General features: G+C 40.9%; 1 protein-coding gene across 2 annotated transcripts in view; it reads left to right on the top strand.

The window, feature by feature from the left end:
- Positions 1-333: 333 nt before the first annotated feature.
- FNBP4 (formin binding protein 4) overlaps positions 334-20,899 on the top strand; it is a 43,669-nt gene continuing 23,103 nt past the window's right edge. The window contains exons 1-9 of one of the 2 annotated variants that reach the window (XM_045485218.1): positions 334-684; positions 1,747-1,839; positions 8,268-8,404; positions 8,750-8,936; positions 11,187-11,334; positions 11,462-11,582; positions 14,858-15,199; positions 16,341-16,551; positions 19,861-19,982. In XM_045485218.1, the coding sequence (XP_045341174.1) occupies positions 459-684; positions 1,747-1,839; positions 8,268-8,404; positions 8,750-8,936; positions 11,187-11,334; positions 11,462-11,582; positions 14,858-15,199; positions 16,341-16,551; positions 19,861-19,982 (1,587 nt within the window). In that variant the 5' untranslated portion in view covers positions 334-458. Of the gene's footprint in view, positions 691-1,746; positions 1,840-8,267; positions 8,405-8,749; positions 8,937-11,186; positions 11,335-11,461; positions 11,583-14,857; positions 15,200-16,340; positions 16,552-19,860; positions 19,983-20,899 lie in introns of both variants that reach the window. The other variant, XM_045485217.1, reaches the window with a different exon arrangement.

Raw genomic sequence — 20,899 nt, 5'->3', positions numbered from 1 at the left:
TCGGAAAGCACGGCAACCCCCCAAGGCACACACACAAAAAAACAACCAACCGCACGCAGAGAATAGGGACAAGATGGAGGACAAGAGGCATAAAGAAAAGACTCCGCAAAAGACGCATGGGTGGAGTTCGTAATGGGAAGTCGTTCTAACTCAGGCTCTTCCGCGCTATTGGCTTGACTCTCACTCTTTTTCCTTTTCCACTGGCTACTGGCTCCTTCAATGGATTAAAACAGCCAATCGCCTAGCACCGTGGGTAAAGCCCGCCCTGCCTCCCTGGAAGGAGGAGCCAGAATAGCGTACAGGACCCAGGGCGCTTGCGCGGGCGCCCGCTCCGCCGGTTAAAAGCAGATTCTCTGAGGAGGCGGTGTCGCGGTGCATGAATATTGATTACGCAGCGCCGCGCCGAGCGCCCGCCCCTCTCGGCTGCCGGACGCTCGCGGCTCGCGCTCAGGCTCGCGATGGGGAAGAAGTCCCGGGCGGTACCCGGCCGCAGGCCTATTCTGCAGCTCTCTCCGCCGGGTCCCCGTAGCAGCACCCCGGGAAGGGACCCGGAGCCGGAACCCGACACGGAGCCGGATTCGACGGCGGCGGCGCCCAGCCAGCCAGCTCCGGCGGCGCCACCGACGACGACGACGACCACGGTGACTACTGCCGCCGCGGCCCCAGACGACTCGCCTTCAGAAGGTAAAGGTGCGCGAGGGAACTCCGGCACCTAGGTGGGGCTTCCGAAACTCGAGCTCGGGGCTTGCGGCCTAGGGCAGGGCCCTGGGAGGAAGAGAAACCCGGGCGGGCGGGCTTGCTCCGCATCCGAGGCCTGCTGCGTGGGTCCCGAGGGGAGGACCGATGTGGGCCCCAAAGGCGGCGGAAGGGGCCGGCGGCGCCGCGCGCGCTGGCCCGCCCGCCCGAGGGGCGCCATCTCTGGTGCAGGGGTTGGCCTGGCCTCCCGAGTCTCCTCAGCGTCGGCGCTCGGGTTTGCATAACTTCAGGGGATATTTGTGAGAGTCCGGGCTTCGCTTCCGAGGCCTGGAGATAGGAAACCTGCCCTGATCTACACGTCCTGTGCTTTTACCTTCGTTTTTGTTGAAACTGAGAGGGACCCTTTAGAAGTGAGTACACCCATTTTATTATGCCAGCCAAAGCGAACGTAACTCCAAATGGGTAGGTAACCCCAAAATTCCTGCAGAAGTGGCGCTTGTGGGTTCCCAAGTACTTGTTGGTTTCTCCCCGGAATGGTTCTTGGATTAAGAGTAACTGTTCAGCGCGCTGCTACGGGGCCAGACGCCCGAGATGCCGGGACCTTTTCAGGTGCTAAAATATCCCCTTGGTAGTTACTGTAGGGGGGGAAAATGCTACGGCTAGCCTTGCTTATTTTTATTTTATTTTATTTTATTTTTTAAATATAATTTAAATCGGTTTCCATTGGCTATGCTTGTTTAAAGGCCCAGTGGTATCCCCGAGATTTGTTCTGTGTCTGTGTATTTTTAAAATTTTGAATGACTTAAGGTATACTTTTATGTACCATCATCGTGTCCTTAATGTTAAAGTCGCTAGTCACGTGGAAGAGTCTGGCTCTGCTTGTTTATCATCTCCCAGTTATTTGGGTCAATGATGGATTTACACACCCTGTTTTCAAGTTGGTGAAATTGAGATTTGAAAGGTCAAATCAAAGATTGTTTTGTCACCTGTAGTGTTTTCTCTGGTCCACCGTCTAACTGTAGTTTTCTTTTGTACCTTTTTAAAATCCAGATGAACAGGAAGTGGTGGTGGAGGTTCCCAGAGTTCAGAATCCTTCCAAACCACCAGTCATGACCACCAGACCTACAGCCGTTAAAGCAACAGGTACACTTTTTTTTTCATCTTTTCTACAAGGTCTTTCATTAGGGTCAGATTGGGTTTGTATATATTTTGTTGAATGCTTCGGTGCTGCTTACATTTCTCCCGTAAAATGGAAATTTAACATTTTTGAAAATAAAGTAAATTTTTGTATGTGATGGCTTGCTGGTATATACACTTAAACCAAAGTAAGGTTTGTTGTTGCTTTTTTTTCTGTAGCCAAAATACCTTTTACTATTTTTCTTCTAATCCTAGTTTGTAATTTTCTGTTTCCCCCACTAGCTTGATGTTCTTTAGGGATACCAAGGATGTCTTTCATTCTGTGCATTTCTTTTCCAGCACTATGCTTTGGTTGGTACCTAGCAAATGTTTGTGGAGCTGAAAATTGCTCTTATTAAATATTTTTTAGGGGCGCTTGGCTGGCTCAGTCGGTAGAGCCTGTGACTCTTTTTTTTTTTTTTTTTTTTTTAATATTTGTTTATCCTTAGGGAGAACACGAGCAGGGAAGGGGCAGAGAGGGAGACACAGAATCCAAAGCAGGCTCCAGGCTCTGAGCTGTCAGCACAGAGTCCGATGTGGGACTTGAACTCACGAACTATGAGATGATGACCTGAATCAAAGTCGAACACTTAACCAGCTGAGCCCCCCAGGCGCCCCAGAGGGTGTGAGTCTTGATCTCAGTGTTGTGAGTTTGAGCCAGACCTTGGTTATAGATACTACTTGAAAGAATAAAGTCTTAAAAATAAATAATTATTAAGTGTGAAGGAATATTTGCAACAGTGGTTTTGTAGATAAACCTGGTCTCAAATTGGCACTCCAGCATTAATGCTAATACCTTGGGAGTGCATTCATCCATAAAATAAATCCTATGGGAGGGCACCTGGGTGGCACAGTTGGTTAAGTGTCCCAAGACTTGGTTTCCGTTCAGGTCATGATCTGGGGGGTCATGGGATCAAACCCGGGGTCAGGCTCTGTGCTGACAGCTTGGAGCCTGCTTGGGATTTTCTCTCTCCCTCACTCTGCCCCTCCCCTGCTTGCTCGCTCTCTGTCTCTCTCTGTCTCTGTCTCTCTCTCTGTCTCTGTCTCTCTCTGTCTCTCTCAAAATAAATATTAAAAATAATTTCTTTTTCTGAATCAGCCAGCCCTAAGTTGTTTTGAAGATTAAATTGAACAGGGTACATAAAGTTCAAATACACAGCAAGTGCCAAGAATGTTAGTTTTTGCTAGTCTTTATATATCTTGAAAGATTAAAATACGTTTTGATACTAAATTTTTTTTTTAAGTTTACTTTTTGGGAGAGAGAGAATCCCAGGCAGGCTCCATGCCAACGGCACAGAGCCCAACACGGAGTTTGAACCCACAAACTGTGAGATCATGACCTGAGTTGGATGCTTAACCAACTGAGCCACACAGGCACCCCTTGATACTAAATATTTTATAATTGGTAATAATTTTATTCTTTCAGTTTGGAGTTCTGTGCAGACATGACACCTGAGATAATAGAAGTTTGTTCTCCTTTCCTCCCAGTTGCCATGTAAAAAAAATAGGGTCGTTTAGAAAAGCTAAAACTTGGTTGTAAGAGAAATTTCAGAACTAGGAAATACCATTTTATATTTGTAAACTATGTATGTTATTTTGAGTTTTCTATGATGAATAGAAATTTAATGTTCCAAGAAGAAATTTCTTGAATTGCTCTGTCAGCATTTCAGCCCTTCATGTGCCTTGTGAATAGAACTATTCTCATTCTGTCCAACTTCATCCTGAAACATAAGGTATCTGCTTTATTCAGTTCTTAACCTACCAGTTGTGATACTCAGGAAAAATGTGTCAAACAAAACCCAAAGTGAAACCATTTTCTATTATTTGTATGGCTTCTATAGCTATTAGAGCAGATACTCAAGAATTTTCCTTTTTTTTTTTTAGATGATTTTAAAGAATTTTACCTTTATCACTAGAAACATGCCAGATTTCTTTCCACAGAAATGAAGTATAAATCTTAGTTGTTAAAGTATGTTTTTATAATACAGTAGAGCACCTTGGTGGCTCAGTTGGTTGGTCAAGCCTTCAACTCTTGATTTTGGCTCAGGTCATGCCCCCCCATCGGGCTCTGTGCTGACAGGGCAGAGCCTGCTTCGGATTCTCTCTCTCCCTTTCTCTCTCTCTGTTCCTCCCCTATACTGATCACGAGAGTTCTCTCTTAAAATAAATAAACTTAAATGATACAGTACAGCAAGCATAGCTAATATTTCCATGCAGAAGAATATTATGGTAGCATGCATATGAAATTAAGAAAAATTCAGGGGCGCCTGGGTGGCTCAGTCGGTTGGGTGTCCGACTTTGGCTCAGGTCATGATCTCGCGTTCTGTGGGCTCGAGCCCCGCATCGAGCTCTGTGCTGACAGCTCAGAGCCTGGAGCCTGTTTCGGATTCTGTGTCACCCTCTTTCTCTGACCCTCCCCTGTTCATGCTCTCTCTCTGTCTCAAAAATAAATAAATGCCGGGGCGCCTGGGTGGCGCAGTCGGTTGAGCGTCCGACTTCAGCCAGGTCACAATCTCGCGGTCTGTGAGTTCGAGCCCCACGTCGGGCTCTGGGCTGATGGCTCAGAGCCTGGAGCCTGTTTCTGATTCTGTGTCTCCCTCTCTCTCTGCCCCTCCCCTGTTCATGCTCTGTCTCTCTCTGTCCCAAAAATAAATAAACGTTGAAAAAAAAAAAAAAATAAATAAATAAATAAATGTTAAAAAAAATTAAAAAAAAAATTCAGAGTGAGCTCTGAAGTTAGATCAGTTGACTACTATGATAGTCATTGATATTTCAGCATCATCTAGGAAAGGGTAATGTAGCTCCACTGATGAGTGTCAGAAGTCCGTAAATTGGCTAAAATTCTACACTCAGGTGTGTTTTCCTGGAAGAGGGTCCATAGTTTTTATTATATTTATTGTTAGTAGTTTCTGTAACCAAAAGGGTTGAAACACTGTTCAGACGATGTTTTGAGGCAATAGTAGACTTATTAGAAAAATAATAGTTACTGTTTGAAGCTTATCAAGTTAAGTTTATACCTAAGAAATAATTTTCTACCTAATGTAGTTGATTTGCACTATAAATTGTGTGGCACCATCCATTAAAGGTAAGCCTATTGAGGTTTCAGCAGCCAGCACCCCTTTCAGTAAAAGACTGCTAAGGACTATGGCTTCAAAGAATGTCCTGGTTTTATTTTATTATTTTTTATTTTATTTTTTTTTTTTTTATGTTTATTTTGAGATAGAGACAGAGCATGAACAGGGGAGGGGCAGAGAGAGAGGGAGACACAGAATCTGAAACAGGCTCCAGGCTCTGAGCTGTCAGCACAGAGCCCGAAGCAGGGCTCGAACTCACGGACCGTGAGATCATGACCTGAGCCGAAGTCGGACACTTAACCAACCAAGCCACCCAGGCGCCCCAAGAATGTCCTGGTTTTAAATAGCTGTATCATCTCAATAGTAGTCTGGGTTATGGTCCTATGAAGCTTTTGTTTATTTATTTTTTTTAAGATTAAGCAAGCTTACGTAATATTAGGACTTTATTTTCAATATCAGCTCTAAATTCATTCCTGTTCCTTATCATTGATGGACTAAATTTTCATAGGTGTGATTAGAACTTAACATGCATCTCATGGCTTGCTTTTATCTTCCTTTTAGTGTTTAGTTTTTGTCCTGTTAGCATTTTTGCATGTAATCCTGTAATCTGATTAATCATAAATTAATATTGCATCAGGTTCCATGCTATAATTTGTTTTGCCAGTCTCCTATTTGAGAGCATTTGAGTTGTTTACAGCTTTCATTATTTAAATAAAGTTGCCAGAAGCTTTGTGTGAAGTTTTTTTTTAGTTATTCCTTGGGGTTGTATTCTCAAAGATGGGATTATCTATCTTAAAGAAACTTGGAGTTTTGTGGCTTTTGGTATTTGTTACCAGATTATTCTTAAGAAATAACCAATTTAGGGGCGCCTGGGTGGCTCAGTCGGTTAAGCGTCCGACTTCAGCTCAGGTCATGATCTCATGGTCCGTGAGTTCGAGCCCCACATCAGGCTCTGTGCTGGAAGCTCAGAGCCTGGAGCCTGCTTCAGATTCTGTGTCTCCCTCTCTCTCTGGCCCTCCCCCGTTCATGCTGTGTCTCTCTCTGTCTCAAAAATAAATAAACATTAAAAAAAAAAAAAGAACTAACCAATTTAGGGCACCTGGGTGGCTCAGTCGGTTAAGCGTCCAACCTCGGCTCAGGTCATGATCTCACAGTTTGAGTTCGAACCCTGTGTCAAGCTCCATGCTGACAGCTCAGAGCCGGAGCCTGTTTCAGATTCTGTGTCTTCCTCTCTCTCTACCCCTCCCCCACTCGTGCTCTATCTCTGTCTCTCAAAAAGAAATAAATGTTAAAAAAATAAATAATTTATGGGGGCTCTTGAATGGCTCAGTTGGTTGAGCATCTGACTTGATTTTTGTTTCGGTCTTGATCCCAGGGTCCTGGGATGGAGCCCTGCGTCGAGCTCTGTGCTGAGCTTGTGGCCTACTTAAGATTCTCTCTCTTTTCCTCTGCCCCTCTCCCCTGCTCATTCTCCCTTTCTCACTTAAAAAAAAAAAAAAAAAAAAAAAACCTTTTTAGGGCATCTGGGTGGCTCAGTCAGTTAAGCGTCTGACTTCAGCTCAGGTCATGATCTCACAGCTTGTGGGTTTGAGCCCCGCATTGAGCTGTGTGCTTACAGCTCAGAGCCTGCTTAGGATTTTGTTTCCCTCTCTCTCTGCCCCTTCCCCACTCACACTCTGTCTCTTTCTCAAAAAATAAATAAACATTTAAAAAAAAATCTTTCTAGTCAGCTTTGAATATTTTAGAAATTTGGGGTGCCTGGGTGTCTCAGTCGGTTAAGTGTCTGACTCTTGATCTCAGCTCAGGTCATGATCTCACAGTTCGCGAATTTGACCCCCAAGCTCTGCATCTAGCACTGCGGTGATGGTGCAGGGCCTGCTTGGGATTCTGTTTCCTCCTCTCTGTCCTTCCCTACTTGTGCTGTCTCTTGTGTGCACTCTGTGTGTCTCTCTCTCAAAATAAATAAATATACTTAAATTTGTATTTAGTGCAAGAACTTTACCTGTATGCTAAAGATAATGAAGGCAAGATTGATAGGACTAAAACAATGAATGTGAACCCCTATGATAAATGAAGCAACCTAATGTTTATTTTTAGGTGATCTCACGAATTCTTTTATGGAATTATGATACAACTAGATTTTACTTCCTGATAAATCTGTTCATTTACCAAATATTTACAGAGAACATAGGCTGTTGCCAGACCCTGGGAAATTTAGTCTTAGTGATAGCTGAAAAGTTGGCTGGAGTTTAACATTTAATGTATCTGTTACAATAAAATTAGTAAAAAGAGAATATATACTTGCTTAATTAAAATTTTTTTTAATGTTTATTTCTGAGATACAGAGAGACAGAGCATGAGTGGGGAAGGGGCAGAGAGAGAGGGAGACACAGAATCTGAAGCAGGCTCCAGGCTCCTGGCTATCAGCACAGAGCCCGATGTGGGGCTCAAACTCACAAACCGTGAGATCATGACCTGAGCCAAAGTTGGTCGCTCAACGGACTGAGCCATCCAGGCGCCCCTATCCTTGCTTAATTTTAACATTAGAGTGGCCACAGGTCGTACAGAGGGAAATGGAATACATAGCAGCATTACAGAAGCTATATCTGATACCTCTTAAGTTTGGGGAAGACATTGAAGATTGGTTCTGGCTGGGTTTTTGTTGTTTGTTTGTTTTGGTTCTAGCACTTTGATTTCCATTATAATTAGTCCCTTCTTGTTTGAGGAAAAATTGGAAAAGATTTTTAGCTTTGAAAATCTGTTTCATCTATTAAACCCTAATCGGCTTTGTTGTTTCAGATGGACACATAAATCAACAAATTCCTTTTTTTTTTTTTAATGTTTGTTTATTTATTTTTGATAGAGAACATGTACAAGCAGGGGAGGTGCAGAGAGAGAGGGAGACAGAATCTCAAGCAGGCTCCGAGCTGTCAGCGCAGAGCCCAATGTGGGGCTCAGTCCCATGAACCACAAGATCGTGACCGGAGCCGAAATCAAGAGTTGGAAACTTAACCAACTGAGCCACCCAGGCACCCCTACGAATTCTAAAATCAGGATTTACTCTGCTATTTTGAAAGAGGATGAGGTTGATTGATTGTGTATTTTGAGAAGGATGTCAAGTAGCTATGTGGATGGTTTTATTAGCTCTAAATGCATATTATAATTTCTATCTCTGTGGTAGTTCGGTGATGACTCATTTTGAGGCTGTGTTCTAATCTGTAAGTAAACTAATTGTAAACTCTGACTGAAGAACAAGGTCATATTTTTCTTCCTGGAGCATACTGGCATTGTTGTCACTAACATTTACCATTTTCTTTCTAGGAGGTCTGTGCTTACTTGGTGCATATGCGGACAGTGATGATGATGAGAGTGATGTTTCAGAAAAACCAGCACAGTCCAAAGAGACAAATGGAAACCAGTCAACCGATATTGATAGTACATTGGCCAACTTCTTAGCGGTTAGTGGTGCTTTTGTTTGACTTTTTAGCTATTGAAGCCACTTTGGGACCTGGATCTCAAGTGGTTAGCCTGCTTGTCAGTTTCAGTGTTTCCGTCTTCTTTCTCCCCTTCCACATCTCTTCCTTAGTCCCTCCCCATCCCAGTCATCTCTTTTTTGTAAAGGTTGTAAGGAGGAGAAAAATGGAGAATTAAAGTGTTTGGGGATCTTTTACATAATTGGAAATTGAGAGTTTTGATTTAAGCTGATAATTAATCATATAGAATTTTTTTTATGGTGATTGTCATTTTCTCAGTGTTCTAGTTTTGAGGTTATTAATGCATTTGTTACTATTTCCATACTAAAGGAGATTGATGCTATAACAGCACCTCAGCCTACAGCTCCTGTAGGAGCCTCTGCTCCACCTCCAACTCCACCTAGACCAGAGCCAAAGGAATCAGCAACATCTGCCCTTAGTTCTACCACTTCAAATGGAACAGACTCCACTCAGACAGCAGGGTGGCAATATGATACTCAGTGTTCACTTGCAGGAGGTAAGTTTGATACTTTGATTTTTTAAAGAAGTCTGAAGTGTAATTTTCAAAGGTGTTCTAGGCATTGAAATTCCAAAGGATGAAAGCCCATATGCTTTAGCAGACTTTTAACCAGTTGCAATTTTATACCAAGTGAATAATTAAAGCCAGTATTTATTTTATTTACTTGTTTTTTTAATGTTAATTTTAGAGACAGAATATGAGCAGAGGAGGGGCAGAGAGAGGGAGACACAGAATCCGAAGCAGTAAGGCCATTATTTTAAAGGTTCTTTTTTGGGGGCACCTGGGTGGCTCCGTTGGTTAAGTGTCTGAGTTTGGCTCAGGTCACAATGTCATCGTTCATGGTTTTGAGCCCCGTGTTGTCAGTACAGAGCCTGCTTTGGATCCTCTGTCTCCCTCACTCTGCCCCTCCCACTCCCCTCAAAAATAAACACTTAAAAAAACCCAAAAAACTCCAGAATCCTTAAATAATTCTTTGTCTTTTCTTTTTTAATTTTTCTAAATGCTTATTTATTTTTGAGAGAGAAATAGAATGTGAGTGGGAGAGGGGCAGGGAGAGAGGGAGACACAATCTGAAGCAGGCTCCAGGCTCCCAAGTTGTCAGCACAGAGCCCGACATGGGGCTTGAACCCACGAACTGTGAGATCGTGACCTGAGCTGAAGTTGGACTCTTAACCATCTGAGCCACCCAGGCGCCCTTGTCAAACTTTTTTAAGTAATTTGTGCAAAAATGATTTGGGAAGGAGGAGTTAGACCTCCAGGGGACATTTGACTGTGTCTCTAGACATATTTGGTTGTTACACCAAGGGGTGGGGAACTGTTAGTGCATCTAGCGGGTAGAATCCAGGATGCTAAACACTACATGGGACTACCCTCACCACAACAAAGAATTATCCAGCCCCAATGTTAACATTGCTAAAGTTGAGGAACCTTGTGTTAGATTGTTAATAGCTTTAGAGCTGAGTTGGGGTATAAAGTGAGAATTGTGGAGAAATTTATGCTTCCTTTTTTAATTTTTAAAAAATTTTATTTTAATTCCAGTATAGTTAACATACAGTGTCATATTAGTTTCAGGTGTACAGTATAATAATTCAAGATTCTATCCATTTATTTTGTGCTCGTCAAAGTGCACTTCTTAATACCTATCACCGATTTCACCCGTTTCCCCTCCTCCCGCACCCTCTAGTAATCATCAGTTTGTTCTCTATAGTTAGTCTTTCTTCATTTGTGTCTCTGTTTCTTTGCCTTTGCTCATCTGTTTTATTTCTTAAATTCCACATGAGTGCAATATCGTATTTGTCTTTTTCTGACTTACTTTTCTTAGCATTATACTTTCTAGCTCCGTCTGTGTTGTTACAAATGGCAAGCTTTCATTCCTTTTTATGGCTGAATACTATTCCATTGTGTATATACCTCTTCTTTGTTCATTTATAAATAGGTACTTGGGCTGCTTCCATAATTTGTCTATTGTAGATTATGCTACAATAAACATAGGGGTGCATATATACTTTCAAATTAGTATTTGTGTTCTTTGAATAAATACCAAGTAATGCAATTACTAGATTGTATAGTAGGTTTTTTTTTTTTTTTAATGTTTATTTATTTTGTGAGAGAGGGGGTACTTGTGCATGTGCTGGTGAGCAGGGAAGGAGCAGAGAGAAGGAGAGAGAATCCCAAAGTAGGCTCTGCGCTGTGAGCACAGAGCCCAACACAGGGCTCAATCCCATGAACCCATAAGATCATGACCTGAGCCAAAACCAAGTTGGACACAACCGACCAAGCCACCCAGGCACCCCTATTTTTAATATTTTGAGGAACCTCTGTATGGTTTTCCACAATGGCTGCACTGGTTTATATTCCAGCCAACGGCGTGGGGAGGGTTCCTTTTTCTCCACATCCTCACCAACGCTGTTTCTTGTGTTTCTGATTTTAGCCATTCTGACAGGTGTGAGGTGACACCTCATTGTATTTTGAATTGCATTTCCCTGATGATGAGTGATGTTGAGCATCTTTTTCTGTGTCTGTTGGCCATCTGGATGTCGCCTTTGGAAAAATGTCTGTTCATGTCTTGCCCATTTTTATTTGGATTATTTGTTTTTTGCTTGTTGAGTTGAACAAGTTCTTTATATATTTTGGATATCCGCCCTTTATCAGTTACATCGTTAATAAATATCTTACCGTATTCAGTAGGTTGTTTTTTAGTTTTGTTGATGAGAAATTTTTAGTTTTTAAAATTTGTCTTTCTTCTAGTTGGAATTGAGATGGGAGATTGGCAAGAAGTCTGGGATGAGAACACAGGATGCTATTATTATTGGAACACACAAACAAATGAAGTGACTTGGGAGTTACCCCAGTATCTTGCCACCCAGGTACAGGGATTACAACATTACCAGCCCAGGTAAGAATAGACTTACAGAAGAAATTACCTAGGAAGAAGTTAGAGTCTTTCTCTTGTTGATAATATTTGCTTTTTGTTTCTCTAAGTGTATATTTATATATATATATATATATATTTTTTTTTTCAGTTCTGTAACAGGTGCTGAAGCTAGTTTTGTGGTTAATACAGATGTGTATACAAAGGAGAAGAACGTTTCTGTTTCCAGTAGTAAAAGTGGACAAGTCATAGCCAAGCGAGAAGTCAAAAAGGTAAGTTACAACATATCTCATTTGCTTGCTTGCATACTTATTTATTTCTTTATAAATGCTTATTTATTTTTGGCGGGGGGAGGGAAAGAGAGAGGAAAGAATCCCAAGCAGGCTCTTACATGGGGCTCATACCCACAGACTGCGAGATCATGATCTGAGCTGAAATCCAGAATTGGACGCTTAAACGACTTAGCCATCCAGATGCCCCTCATTTGCTTATTTTAAATCTAAAGAACTTGACTCTTGCTCTGGCACAGGTATAGAAGCTTTCTGTTAGTATTTTATAACTGGATGTGAAATAGGACAAATGTTTCTTAAAGCTTTATTTGATGTTTATGTTTAATATGTAGCCCTTATAACAGTTACCCAGTTCATTGGTTCTTCTGGAGCTTTAGGGTGCTACAGAGGCTCATTGGGTCATCATGAAAAGGATGTGGGAGCAGCCAAGCAGGCAGGCTTCAGATCTCCTTCTCTAGTTCAGAATAGTTCTATTTTGGGAACCCACATGTTTTTTTTTAAGCCGAAATCTAGTTGGACACTCAACCCACTGAGCCACCCAAGCTCCCCATATCTTGAATTTTTTATTTTTTTTAATGTTTGTTTATTTTTGAGAGAGACAGAGCATGAGTAAGGGAGGGGCAGAGAGAGGGAGAGATAGAATCCTTAGTAGGTGGTTCTGAGCTGTCAGCTCAGAGCCTGACATGGGACTCAAACCCACGAACTATGACATAATGACCCAAGCCAGAGTCAGACGCTTAACCAACTGAGCTACCCAGGGGCCCCATGTATCTTAAATTTTTAAATGACGGGTTTAAATAGGAGGTATATTAACATGTATTTTTAGGGGGTGCCTGGCTGGCTCAGTCAGTATAGTATGCAACTCTTGGTCTCAGGGAAGGGAGTTCAATCCCCATGTTGGTGTGGAGCCTACTTAAAAATACATACATATACATACATACATACATACATACATACAAATTTTTGGAACAATTTGGTTTTTACAACTCCAGGCGGGAGATAGACTATTTTTCTTTTGAGGTGGACTAAATATTATACCAGTGAAGGAAGTGAGCAATATAGGTATAACAACACATTTCACTTTTCTCTTTGTCACTTTCCTAACATACCTCTGAGGTTATGTCATCTTACAAAAGAGGGTAGAGATTTATCCAGTTATATAACTGACAAAACTTAGATTTTATTTAATTGTTTAAATCTGCTTCTTGCTAACTTGCCTTTTGACTTGGGAGAATAGGTGGAAGGATATGTGTGAATCGCACCCAGAACTAGGTTCTAGTTCAAACACTGCTTTGCTTGTATGGAAAGATCCCAAATGTCCATCGATGGATGAATGGATAAAGAAGATGTGGTAGATATATACAATGTAGTATTACTCGGCAATCAAAAACAATGAAATCTTCCCATTTACAGCTACAGGGATGGAACTAGAGGGTATTATGCTAAGCACAATCAGCCAGAGAAAGACAAATATCATATGACTTCACTCATATGAGGAATTTAAGATACAAAACAGATGAACATAAGGGAAGGGAAGGAAAAATAATATAAAAACAGGGAGGGGGACAAAACATATAAGACTTCTTAAAAAAAAATTTTTTTTTTTACATTTATTTTTGAGAAGCAGAGCACAAGTGGGGGAAGGGCAGAGAGAACGTGACACAGAATCCAAAGGAGGCTCCAGGCTCTGAGCTGTCAGCACAGAGCCCAATGTGGGGCTTAATCCCACAAACCATGAGATGATGACCTGAGCCAAAGTCAAGACACTTAACTGACTCCAGAGACTTCTTAAATAAGCCTGACACTTAACAGGCACCCCAAGAGACTTCTTAAATATGGAGAACAGAGTTACTGGAGGGGTTGTGGGGGGGGGGGGGATGGGCTAAATGGGTAATGGGCATTAAGGAATCAACTCCTGAAATCATTGTTACACTATATGCTAACTAACTGGGATGTAAATTCAAAATAAAACAAACAAACAAAAAAAAAAAAACACTGCTTTCCTCAAGTAACAATGTTTGCATTTTACACTTGTAAGGAAAATGGTACAAATATATATACTAGTCTGTTGGCCGTTTGTGGTTTTTAAGAACATCCCATGGTTGGGGCGCCTGGGTGGCTCAGTCATTTAAACATCCAACTCTTGATTTAGGCTCAGGTCATGATCTCACAATTCATGGGTTGGAGCCCCACATCAGGCTCTGTTCTGACAGTGAGGAGCCTGCTTGGGATTCTCTTTCCCTCTCTGTCAGCCTCTCCTCTGCTTGTACATGCATGTGCTGTCTCTCTTTCTCAAAATAAATAAAAAGGAAGGTTGATATATTTATATATCCAGTGATTGAGGGGTGCCTGGGTGGCTCAGTCAGTTGAATGGCCAACTTTTTAATTTCTGGTCAGGTCATGATCTCACACTTCGTGGGACTGTGCCCCGTGTTGTGCTTTGTGCTGCCAGTGGGGAGCCTGCTTGGGATTCTCTGTCTCCTCCTCTCTCTGCCCCTTCCCCCCTTTCAAAAATAAATAAACATTAAGAAAATAATATGCACTAAGTGGTGCAGTTGCTCTGGAAAACAGTGTGTGAAGGTTCCTCAAAAAATTAAAATAGATCTACCCTATGACCCAGCGATAGCACTGCTAGGAATTTACCCAAGGGATACAGGAGTGCTGATGCATAGGGGCACTTGTATCCAATGTTTATAGCAGCACTTTAAACAATAGCCAAATTATGGAAAGAACCTAAATGTCCATCAACTGACAAATGGATAAAGAAGATGTGGTTTATATATACAAGGGAATACTACTTGGCAATGAGAAAGAATGAAATCTGGCCATTTGTAGCAACATGGATGGAACTGGAGAGTATTATGCTAAGTGAAATAAGTCAGGCAGAGAAAGACATACCATGTGTTTTCACTCATGTGGATCCTGAGAAACAGAAGACCATGGGGGGAGGGGAAGGGGGGAAAAAGTTACAGAGAGGGAAGGAGGCAAACCGTAAGAGACTCTTAAATACTGAGAACAAACAGGGTTGATGGGGAAGGTGGTGAGGGGAAAGTGGGTGATGGGCATTGAGGAGTACACCTGTTGGGATGAGCACTGGGTGTTGTATGGAAACCAGTTTGACAATAAATTATATAAAAAATATGCAGTGATTGAAAAACAGTCATTTTTAGCATGAACAATTGTGTGTGTTCTATTTATTCAGGTAAAGTTTTTTTATTTTTTCATTTGAAAAATAAATGAGATTATTTTATTTATAGGAAGTAAATGAAGGAATTCAGGCTCTCTCAAATAGTGAGGAGGAGAAGAAAGGGGTGGCAGCATCACTGCTTGCTCCTTTGCTGCCTGAGGGAATAAAAGAGGAAGAAGAGAGATGGAGAAGAAAAGTAATTTGTAAAGAATCAGAGCCCGTTTCCGAAGTGAAAGAAACCAGTACGACAGCAGAAGAAGCAGCAACAATAATAAAGCCACAGGAAATTACATTAGACAACATGGAAGATCCTTCTCAGGAGGATCTTTGCAGTGTTGTTCAATCTGGAGAAAGTGAAGAGGAAGAGGAACAAGATACCCTTGAATTGGAGCTGGTTTTGGAAAGAAAAAAAGTAAGTTTTTGTTAAGTACATTTTTTCCCCTATTACTATCACACTCTGGGGTCATTGTGCTCTGTTTATAGCCATTACCGGGATTTTGTTTTTCTCAACCTTTTGTCTACATATGTTTAAGCTGATGCAATAAAAACCTTAACTATCGAGTTATAGTTCTTTTGGTTCCTGATGATGCTTTTGGTAGTTGACTAATAAAGACTGACATTGCTCTGATTTAATGATAGCTAGATACAATGAGGAATGACTATCTTTGATTTAGACTCCTAACAAATGAGCATAGTAGATTCTTAGTGATAACTTGGTTTTTAAATTAAAGTACAGGTTGACTTCCAGTGATCACCTATGGCGTTATTTAAATAGTTAAATGGGTCTTGTAAGATAATAGATTAAGAGAAACTCATAATTTCATGTGCTTCCTTTCAAAAAGATGGTCCTCAGGAAATTTTCTTGATTGAGACGTTGATTTTTACAATTTTCTGCCCTGATTTTTCTTTTTCTTGTTCTTTTTCTTTTTCTTTTTTTTTAATGTTTATTTTTGAGAGAGTGTGAGTGAGCCAGGTAGAGGGAGAGAGAGAGAAAAAGAGGGAGAGAATCCCAAGCAGGCTCCATACAGTGCTCATCATGGACCCCCACACGGATCTTGATCCCACAACCACGAGATCATGATCTGAGCCAAAACCAAGAGTCAGACACTTAACCGACCAAACCACCCAGGTGCCCCTGCCCTGATTTTTCTTGAAACAGTTTTGTCTGCTGTTTGGAGTATGAATCAAAAATGTAACAGGTGTTATAACAGCAATATCTCCTTTAAGCTTTTCCACTTTTGAAAAATTTAAAGCTATCAGGGACAAGCTACGTTAGACTCTATCTACTGTGTTCATGTACTAGAAACTTTGTCTCAGTGAATCTCTAGAACCTTTTCCCTTTCAAATTGGTATTTCTTAACTACAATCATGAATAAGTGTTTGCTGAGTAACGAGCATAATGCTTGGCGCTGATGGAAAAAATGTATTAAATACTTCTGTCTTCAAAGGATTTTAATTCTGATAATGCACAGTTATCATTCTTGGTCTCACAGATGCTTAAGTGTTGACGAACAGATAATAACACTCTAACTTTGTTGTCATGTTCATTGTAGGCAGAGTTACGAGCCTTGGAGGAAGGAGATGGTAGTGTGTCAGGGTCTAGTCCATGTTCTGACATCAGCCAGCCAGCATCTCAAGATGGAATGCGTAGACTTATGTCTAAAAGGGGGAAATGGAAGATGTTTGTTCGAGCTACCAGTCCAGAATCTACCAGCCGGAGTTCTAGCAAAACTGGACGAGAGACTCCAGAAAATGGGGAAACTGGTAATTCGTGTTTTACGTTAAATTTGCAGAGTTGAAAGATACAAAGGGGAAATCCTTAGCCTTGTTTTGTTTTGTTTTGTGTTTTGTTCCCTTTTCAGCAAGAAGGAGGTAGCACTTGCATCCTTTTATGGAAGTGCTGGAAAGGGAGCTTCCTTTCACTTCTTTAACTGCTCTGTGAAAAGTAGAGTAGTGAAAGGAAGCTCCCTTTCCAGGAGCTTTGGTTGGGGATTCACTACTGAATGGGGACTACCTCTCCCTCAAAAACAGAAAAGCAAGATTCACTCCCTTTTTAAAAATCTTGGTACGGTAACTGCCTTATCTGTATTTTTTTAAAACATTTTATTCATTTATTTTTGAGAGAGAGAGAGAGTAGGACAAGCAAGGGAGGGACAAAGAGAGGGAGACACAGAATCTGAAGCAGGCTCCAGGCTCTGAGCTGTTAGCACAGAGCCCAACGTGGGGCTCGAACTCACGAACTGCAAGATCATGACCTGAGCTGAAGTCGGACGCTTAACCCACTGAGCCACCCAGGTGTCCACTGCCTTATCTGTATTAAGTCCATGAGCTCTCATTAGCTCACTGTTTCTGTTTGTAAGCAAGGCAGGCAGGGACTACCTCTGCCAAGCCCAGCCTCCTCTCTGCTCTCTCTCTGGTTTTTTGTTTAGATAGATTAGTCTTTTCATGAGGACCCAACTTATCTCTATTCAGGGTAATGTAGTAGAGACCCTGCTGCATCTTTCCAATCTGTTAATAGAACAAATATCTTAATCTCCATTTGACCCTGATTCTTTAGTGGAAAATTAGCAGTAAGATTTGAGCACTAGACCTTAGTTTGGTGTACTTAACAAAAGATACTTTTATGGGTTATGGTCAAAATATGATAGATAAAAACAGTAATAAGTAAATGCAGACATCCTTGTTTGAGACTTTTTTTCAATCATACAGAAGAATATGAAGTGAAAATCTTAAAGTCCCCCTTCATCTTTTCCCGATTTGCATTCCTTACCTCTGAAGTCCATTTTCTCTGTCCTTTACCTATGTCTTTCCAGACCTTTTCCGCTGTATTCATTTGTGGTTGTGTGTATATGTGTAATCTGTACATGTGCATGTGTAATTTTTGCCATAGATGAGATTAACCATGTGGATTGTTAAACATACCTAAAGTGTAAAATTACTGTTTTTAACCACCAAGTACAAAAGACATTTTTATTTAACTCTTCTTCATCAGTGGACATTTGAGTTGTGTCCCTGTTTCACTTTTAAAAGTAATACTGCAGTTGTATTATTAGGTAATACCAGCAAGCCATTCAAGTGTCCATCCAGGGTAGAATGGATAAATAGTAGTGTGTTCTTGCAATTGAATACTAAGCAACCGTGAAAAAAGGTCAATGGTCTACAGTTAATATGCATTACAATGAATCTAAGAAACAATAGTGTTGAATTTAAAAAGCTACAGGAGAACGCATATGTTTGTATTCTCTGTATATAAGTTGGAAAATCGTAAAAAATATTGTGCTTAAAGATCTTTCCATGATGGAACTAGAGGAAGGCACTTAAACCATAAGGGTAGAGATCACGTCTGATGTGGATGTGATGGCAGAGGCACTGTGAACTTTAGAAGTGCCTGTGATAGTTTTCCACTAAGCTGGGTTGTGGTTTCTTGAGTGCTCATTTCATTCTTTATATTTATCATATACATACAGTACTTCACAATAAAAACAATGTTGTAATAAACATCTCGGTATATGTATCTTTATGCAGATTTTAGTGTCATTATAGTATAGATTCCTAGCGATATAATATTATTAGGTCCAGGGGTATATAGATCCTATGTAATTGCCCTTTGAAATAGGCTAAAGTCTTAGAGCACTAGTAGTGCTTTAAATTGTTAAAGTCTTTTACCTGCCAGCAAATGTAAGATGTCTAATATACAAATGAATTACAAACTGGTAAGTGGGGGGGAGAGATTTGGTTTCAAACAATTTTTTTTTAATTTTTTTTTTTATTTTTACATTTATTTTTGATAGAGCACAAGTGGGGGAGGGGCAGGGAAAGAAGGAGACACAGAATAGGAAGTAGGCTCCAGGCTCTGAGCTGTCAGCACAGAGCCCGACGCGGGGCTCAAACCCACAAACTGTGAGATCGTGACCTGAGCTGAAGTCAGACGCCCAACCGACTGAGCCACTCAGGCGCCCCGGTTTCAATTTGAAAACGCAGAAGGAATATTAATAAGAGCAAGGCCATTATATGATAAGATTAAGTACTTAATATAAACTTTTAGGCCAATAAAGTTTGTTTTTTTTTTTTTTAATTTTTTTTTTTCAACGTTTATTTATTTTTGGGACAGAGAGAGACAGAGCATGAATGGGGGAGGGGCAGAGAGAGAGGGAGACACAGAATCGGAAACAGGCTCCAGGCTCTGAGCCATCAGCCCAGAGCCTGATGTGGGGCTCGAACTCACGGACCGCGAGATCGTGACCTGGCTGAAGTCGGAGGCTTAACCGACTGCGCCACCCAGGTGCCCCATAGGCCAATAAAGTTATTGAAAGTGATGTTAAAAGTCACATTATTCTTTACATCAAAGATTAACCAGAGTCAAGAAGAAGTATTTAAATTTAGTTATTTCTTAAATCACTTGATAGCCTCATGACAGAATGATTTATATCGTACATGGGGACTAGTTTGATAAGCACACATCTAGGTGGTAAGCAAACATAACAGAGAGGTGGTAAGCAAACATAACAGTTCGTGTCTTTACTCCATTTAAGTTGATGGTAAACCTGTTCTCTTTCGAAGTTTTCCAAAGAGACATCACCAAGCAGAAGAGTAGTTTGGTCCGATATAGATTGTCTACAGGTCTTAACCAGTTTAGAAAGGAGTTTATCAGGTAGTTTAAAATTAATGCTGCTGTGATAGTGAAACCCTTTTTTTCAAAACTCATATTGTGAAGAACCTTTATGTATCCCAGGTTTGATAACCTAGCTTTTGTAAGTAATTGAAGTAATGGTATCCTGGAATAGATTAGAAAGATAAATAGATGAATGTGAAAGGGAAACTAAAGACTACAGGGTAATGTGGTAAAACAGATTGTTATTTATAGACATTTTAAGAAAGGGGATTATAGAGGATAAGGTTTTTTGGCTTTTTAAAGACAGGTAGATAAGTCATTACGGTTTATTTAATAAAACAGGCAAAGGAAAAAGAACTAAAATTTTTTTTCAGATATCGCTGCTATAGGAGTAAGAAAAGTTATGTGATGTACTATATTAGTATTCCTTTTGAATTAATTTTACATGCTTTCTTTTGTAGTAATTGGTGCTGACACTTCAGAAAAAATAGATGAAAATTCAGACAAAGAGATGGAAGTCGAAGAATCTCCAGAGAAGATAAAAGTACCAACAGCACCTAAAGAAGAAGAACAAGATTTGAAAGTATGTATTTAACATGGCTTGACAAATTTTTTAAAAAATATTTTTAGGGGCGCCTGGGTGGCACAGTCAGTTAAGCGCCTGACTTCAGCCAGGTCACGATCTCGCGGTCCGTGAGTTCGAGCCCCGCGTCAGGCTCTGGGCTGATGGCTCGGAGCCTGGAGCCTGTTTCCGATTCTGTGTCTCCCTCTCTCTCTGCCCCTCCCCCATTCATGCTCTGTCTCTCTCTGTCCCAAAAATAAATAAACGTTGAAAAAAAAAAAATTAAAAAAAAAAAAATATATATATTTTTAATGTTTATTTTTGAGAGCGAGAGAGCGTCCAAGAAGAGGAGGGGTAGAGAGCGGGGACAGAGGATCCGAAGTGGGCTCTGTGCTGACAGCAGAGAGCCTGATACAGGGCTCAAACTCCTGGACCATGAGATCATGACCTGAGCCAAAGTTGGAGGCTTAACCAACTGAGCCGCTCAGGCGCCCTGACAAATAGATATTTTTAAAGTTTGCTTTTCTTTTGAGAATGAGTGTGTGCATGAGCAGGGGAGCGGCACAGAGGGAGAGAGAATCCCAAGCAGGCTGCACACTGGCAGGGCAGAGCCCAAGGCAGGAGTTGATCCCACAAACTGTGAGATCATGACCTGAACAGAAGTCAGGAGTTGGATGCTTAACTGATTGAATCACCCAGGCACCCGGACAAATATTTTTAAATTGGGCAACCGTTAAACTACCTTCTTTGTTAGCAAGTACTGAAAATAATCTTTGCTATCTCCAAATATAAGTCATTTATTTAGTTATGTGAAAAGGTCATATTTCAGGCTGTAACACTGAATTAGAAGACTGACTTGATGTAGAGAAATTACCTAAAAATAAATTCTAAATGCTTTAATTGCTTTCTTTTAAAAGTTACGCGTTCTGGGGCGCCTG

This window comes from Leopardus geoffroyi, chromosome D1 (assembly GCF_018350155.1).
Source record: "Leopardus geoffroyi isolate Oge1 chromosome D1, O.geoffroyi_Oge1_pat1.0, whole genome shotgun sequence".
In the NCBI taxonomy this organism is placed as follows: domain Eukaryota; kingdom Metazoa; phylum Chordata; class Mammalia; order Carnivora; family Felidae; genus Leopardus; species Leopardus geoffroyi.
Note: the sequence above shows the minus strand (reverse complement) of the source record. Positions and strands in the feature narration are given on the sequence as shown.